This window comes from Carcharodon carcharias (assembly GCF_017639515.1).
Source record: "Carcharodon carcharias isolate sCarCar2 chromosome 37 unlocalized genomic scaffold, sCarCar2.pri SUPER_37_unloc_6, whole genome shotgun sequence".
NCBI lineage: Eukaryota > Metazoa > Chordata > Chondrichthyes > Lamniformes > Lamnidae > Carcharodon > Carcharodon carcharias.
The window spans coordinates 203,857-210,071 of NW_024470771.1; the positions used below are offsets into that span (position 1 = coordinate 203,857).

General features: G+C 69.6%; 1 protein-coding gene across 1 annotated transcript; it reads left to right on the top strand.

Annotated features, from left to right (window-relative positions):
• The first annotated feature begins 975 nt into the window (after window positions 1-975).
• cskmt (citrate synthase lysine methyltransferase) lies at window positions 976-5,771 on the top strand. Its single transcript, XM_041182098.1, has 3 exons — window positions 976-1,122; window positions 5,028-5,459; window positions 5,556-5,771. Exons 1-3 carry the CDS (start codon window positions 1,020-1,022, stop codon window positions 5,759-5,761), a joined length of 741 nt encoding a protein of 246 aa, XP_041038032.1. The 5' UTR covers window positions 976-1,019; the 3' UTR covers window positions 5,762-5,771.
• Window positions 5,772-6,215: the final 444 nt, after the last annotated feature.

Below are 6,215 nucleotides of genomic sequence, written 5' to 3' on the forward strand. Positions count from 1 at the left end.
TCCACCCTCCCTATCCCCCCACCCCCTCCACCCTCCCTATCCCCCCACCCCCTCCACCCTCCCTATCCCCCCACCCCCTCCACCCTCCCTATCCCCCCACCCCCTTCACCCTCCCTATCCCCTACCCCCTCCACCCTCCCTATCCCCCCACCCCCTCCACCCTCCCTATCCCCCCACCCCCTCCACCCTCCCTATCCCCCCACCCCCTCCACCCTCCCTATCCCCCCACCCCCTTCACCCTCCCTATCCCCTACCCCCTCCACCCTCCCTATCCCCCCACCACCTCCACCCTCCCTATCCCCTACCCCCTCCACCCTCCCTATCCCCCCACCCCCTCCACCCTCCCTATCCCCCCACCCCCTCCACCCTCCCTATCCCCCCACCCCCTCCACCCTCCCTATCCCCTACCCCCTCCTACCTATTCCCCTCCCCATCCCTCCTCCCTACCCCCTCTGACCTATCCGTTCCTTCCTTCCTAAATGCTCCTCCCTCACCCTCCAGCCTCACCACCTCAGCACGAACCCTCTGTCACCCCCGGCCCCGCCCCCCGCCCCCGGCCCCGCCCCCCCCCCCCCCCTGGCCTCCGGCCCCGCCCCCCCCCCACCCCCGTCCCCGGCCCCCCCCACCCCCGGCCCCGACCCCCCGGCCCCGCCCCCGGCCCCCGCCCCCGGCCCCTCCCCAGACCCCCGGCCCCGCCCCCCCACCCCCGGCCCCCACCCCCGGCCCCGCCCCCCCACCCCCGGCCCCGACTCCCGGCCCCGCCCCCCACCCCCGGCCCCGCCCCCCACCCCCGGCCCCGCCTCCTCCTCCTTCCCCCCCCACCCCCTCCATGGCCCCACCCCCTCCATGGCCCCACCCCCTCACCCACGCACAACCCAGGTCCCCACTTCCGGCCCCGCCCCCCCCGCACTGTGTTCTCCCCCGTGGGCGGGGTCTGGGCTGAGGCCGCTCGGCCCCTCTCTCCGTTTCCTGCCCCGGTCCCGGTCCCGGTCCCGGTCCCGTCCCCCCCCCCCCCCCCCATGTCCGGCCCGCGGCTCCTCCGCTCCGCCCGGACTTTCCTGACGGCCCCGGGGATTCTCCGGTTCCTCAACCGCCGGAGCCGCTCCCGGCCGCCCGCCCGGGGTAAGTGAGGGAGCGTCGGGCCCGAGAGAGGCCTTCACCCGGGGGGGGGTCACTACCCCCTCCCTACCCCCTCCCTCCTCCCCTACCCCCTCCCTCCTCCCCTACCCCCTCCCTCCTCCCCTACCCCCTCCCTACCCCCTCCCTCCTCCCCTACCCCCTCCCTCCTCCCCTACCCCCTCCTACCCCCTCCCTCCTCCCTACCCCCTCCCTACCCCCCTCCCTCCTCCCTCCTCCCCTACCCCCTCCCTCCTCCCTACCCCCTCCCTCCTCCCTACCCCCTCCCTCCTCCCTACCCCCCTCCCTACCCCCTCCCTCCTCCCCTACCCCCTCCCTACCCCCTCCCTCCTCCCTACCCCCTCCCTACCCCCTCCCTCCTCCCCTACCCCCTCCCTACCCCCTCCCTCCTCCCCTACCCCCTCCCTACCCCCTCCCTCCTCCCTCCTCCCCTACCCCCTCCCTCCTCCCCACCCCCTCCCTACCCCCTCCCTACCCCCTCCCTCCTCCCCTACCCCCTCCCTACCCCCTCCCTCCTCCCTCCTCCCCACCCCCTCCCTCCTCCCCTACCCTCTCCCTCCTCCCCTACCCCCTCACTACTCCCTCCCTCCTCCCCTACCCCCTCACTACCCCCTCCCTCCCTCCCTCCCTCCCACCCCTCCCTCCTCCCCTACCCTCTCCCTCCTCCCCTACCCCCTCACTACCCCCTCCCTCCTCCCCTACCCCCTCCCCAACCCCTACCCCCTCACTACCCCCCTCCCTCCTCCCCTACCCCCTCCCTCCTCCCCTACCCCCTCCCTCCTCCCCACCCCCTCCCTCCTCCCCTACCCCCTCCCCACCCCCTACCCCCTCACTAACCCCTCCCTCCTCCCCTACCCCCTCCCTCCTCCCCTACCCCCTCCCTCCTCCCCTACCCCCTCCCTACCCCCTCCCTACCCCCTCCCTCCTCCCCTACCCCCTCCCTCCTCCCCTACCCCCTCCCTCCTCCCCTACCCCCTCCCTCCTCCCCTACCCCCTCCCTACCCCCTCCCTCCTCCCCTACCCCCTCCCTCCTCCCCTACCCCCTCCCTACCCCCTCCCTCCTCCCCTACCCCCTCCCTCCTCCCCACCCCCTCCCTCCTCCCCTACCCCCTCCCTACCCCCTCCCTCCTCCCCTACCCCCTCCCTCCTCCCCTACCCCCTCACTACACCCTCCCTACCCCCTCCCTCCTCCCCTACCCCCTCACTACCCCCTCCCTACCCCCTCCCTCCTCCCCTACCCCCTCACTACCCCCTCCCTACCCCCACCCCCCTCCCCTACCCCCTCCCTCCTCCCCACCCCCTCACTACCCCCTCCCTACCCCCTCCCTCCTCCCCTACCCCCTCACTACTCCCTCCCTCCTCCCCTACCCCCTCACTACCCCCTCCCTACCCCCTCCCTCCTCCCCTACCCCCTCACTACTCCCTCCCTCCTCCCCACCCCCTCCCTCCTCCCCACCCCCTCCCTCCTCCCCACCCCCTCCCTCCTCCCCTACCCCCTCCCCACCCCCTCCCTCCTCCCCACCCCCTCCCTCCTCCCCTACCCCCTCACTACCCCCTACCCCCTCCCTACCCCCTCCCTCCTCCCCCACCCCCTCCCTCCTCCCCTACCCCCTCCCTCCTCCCCTACCCCCTCCCTACCCCCTCCCTCCTCCCCACCCCCTCCCTCCTCCCCTACCCCCTCCCTACCCCCTCCCTCCACCCCTACCCCCTCACTACCCCCTCCCTACCCCCACCCCCCTCCCCTACCCCTCCCTCCTCCCCTACCCTCTCACTACCCCCACCCCCCTCCCCTACCCCCTCCCTACCCCCACCCCCCTCCCCTACCCCCTCACTACCCCCTCCCTACCCCCACCCCCCTCCCCTACCCCCTCCCTCCTCCCCTACCCCCTCACTACCCCCACCCCCCTCCCCTACCCCCTCCCTACCCCCGCCCCCCTCCCCTACCCCCTCACTACCCCCTCCCTACCCCCACCCCCCTCCCCTACCCCCTCCCTCCTCCCCTACCCCCACCCCCCTCCCCTACCCCCTCACTACCCCCTCCCTACCCCCACCCCCCTCCCCTACCCCCACCCCCCTCCCCTACCCCCTCCCTCCTCCCCTACCCCCTCCCTCCTCCCCTCCCCCCTCCCCTACCCCCTCCCTCCTCCCCTACCCCCTCACTACCCCCTCCCTACCCCCACCCCCCTCCCCTACCCCCTCCCTACCCCCTCCCTCCTCCCCTACCCCCTCACTACCCCCTCCCTACCCCCACCCCCCTCCCCTACCCCCTCCCTCCTCCCCTACCCCCACCCCCCTCCCCTACCCCCTCACTACCCCCACCCCCCTCCCCTACCCCCTCCCTCCTCCCCACCCCCTCCCTCCTCCCCTACCCCCCTCCCTTCCCCCTCACTACCCCCACCCCCCTCCCCTACCCCCACCCCCCTCCCCTACCCCCTCCCTCCTCCCCTACCCCCTCCCTCCTCCCCTACCCCCTCCCTACCCCCACCCCCCTCCCCTACCCCCTCCCTCCTCCCCACCCCCCTCCCTCCTCCCCTACCCCCTCCCCACACCCCTCCCTCCTCCCCTACCCCCTCCCTACCCCCTCCCTCCTCCCCTACTCCCTCACTACCCCCACCCCCCTCCCCTACCCCCTCCCTCTTCCCCTACCCCCTCCCCTACCCCCTCCCTCCTCCCCTACCCCCTCACTACCCCCTCCCTACCCCCACCCCCCTCCCCTACCCCCTCCCTCCTCCCCTACCCCCTCACTACCCCCTCCCTACCCCCACCCCCCTCCCCTACCCCCTCCCTCCTCCCCTACCCCCTCCCTCCTCCCCTACCCCCACCCCCCTCCCCTACCCCCTCACTACCCCCTCCCTACCCCCACCCCCCTCCCCTACCCCCACCCCCCTCCCCTACCCCCTCCCTCCTCCCCTACCCCCTCCCTCCTCCCCTACCCCCCTCCCTACCCCCACCCCCCTCCCCTACCCCCTCCCTACCCCCTCCCTCCTCCCCTACCCCCTCACTACCCCCTCCCTACCCCCACCCCCCTCCCCTACCCCCCTCCCTCCTCCCCTACCCCCTCACTACCCCCCACCCCCCTCCCCTACCCCCTCACTACCCCCACCCCCCTCTCCTACCCCCTCCCTCCTCCCCACCCCCTCCCTCCTCCCCTACCCCCTCCCTACCCCCTCCCTCCTCCCCTACCCCCTCACTACCCCCACCCCCCTCCCCTACCCCCACCCCCCTCCCCTACCCCCTCCCTCCTCCCCTACCCCCTCCCTCCTCCCCTACCCCCTCCCTACCCCCACCCCCCTCCCCTACCCCCTCCCTCCTCCCCACCCCCTCCCTCCTCCCCTACCCCCTCCCCACACCCCTCCCTCCTCCCCTACCCCCTCCCTACCCCCTCCCTCCTCCCCTACCCCCTCACTACCCCCACCCCCCTCCCCTACCCCCTCCCTCCTCCCCTACCCCCTCCCTCCTCCCCACCCCCCTCCCCACCCCCCCCTCCCCCACCCCCCCTCCCCCACCCCCCCTCCCTACCCCCCTCCCTACACCCCTCCCTATTTCTGTAACCGCCTCCAGCCCGTACACCCCTCCCTATCTCTGTAACCTCCTCCAGATCCTACAGCCCTCCTTATCTCTGTAACCTCCTCCAGCCCCTACACACCTCCCTATCTCTGTAACCTCCTCCAGCCCCTACAACCCTCCCTATCTCTGTAACCTCCTCCAGCCCCTACAACCCTCCCTATCTCTGTAACCTCCTCCAGCCCCTACAACCCTCCCTATCTCTGTAACCTCCTCCAGCCCCTACAACCCTCCCTATCTCTGTAACCTCCTCCAGCCCCTACAACCCTCCCTATCCCTGTAACCTGCTCTTTTCAGTATGTATTGAAGATCTGTTGTTCTTGCAGATGATTTGCTGGAGAATTTGGAGAAGAGAACAGCCTGGGACAGATTCTATCTCAAGAGCCTAGCCCAGCCCTTTAAGCACTTTGATTGGTTTCTTGGCTACTCCTCACTCCATGGGATCTTGGTTGAGCTGCTGCTGGGGGTGGATAAGGATGGGCCACGGAAACTACTGGATCTTGGCTGTGGCACATCGGAGTTGGGTCCCCGGCTGTACTGTGATTGCCCTTTCCCGCTCCATGTCTACTGCGTGGATTTCTCTCCTGTGGCTGTGAGTCTGATGCAAGCACAGTTTTCACCACTTCCTGCACCTGGGAACCCAGCTTCTCAACTGCATTTTCTGCAGGCTGACGCCACCCACCTTTTGGACTTCCAGTCAGGGACGTTTGACCTCATCCTGGACAAGGGAACGATGGACGCAATGCTCCGGGCAAATGGTAAGCGGGAATTCTGGACCAAGTTGTGGCATTACTCAGAGGCTGCCCACACCTCTCTGTTAAGTAGTTACTGACTCTGGATTTCCTTTCGTACAGATGGGGGCTTGGCGGTGAAGCAAGCACTGTCAGAGTCAGTGCGCGTGATGCATGCTGGGGGCTCGGTGCTACAGGTGTCTGATGAGGATCCAGATGTGAGGATTCTTTGGTTGGAGAGAGTTTGGAAGGTCAACGTCACAGCCTTTGAACTGGAGCCTGATGGGCGCACCAGTTACTTCGCTTACCTTATCAAACCAATAAAGTGAGTGAGCAAGTGTTGTTGTGTTGCTCTGACAAACTGAGGGCACTTAGTCCTCAAACTCTCCACCCCCAACTCCTCCCTAATCCCACCCCAACTCCTCCCTAATCCCACCCCAACTCCCCCCTAATCCCACCCCAACTCCTCCCTAATCCCACCCCAACACCCGCCTAATCCCACCCCAACTCCCCCCTAATCCCACCCCAACACCCGCCTAATCCCACCCCAACTCCTCCCTAATCCCACCCCAACTCCTCCCTAATCCCACCCCAACTCCCCCCTAATCCCACCCCAACATCCGCCTAATCCCACCCCAACTCCTCCCTAATCCCACCCCAACTCCTCCCTAATCCCACCCCAACTCCTCCCTAATCCCACCCCAACTCCTCCCTAATCCCACCCCAACTCCTCCCTAATCCCACCCCAACTCGTCCCCTAATCCCACCCCCAACTCCTCCCTA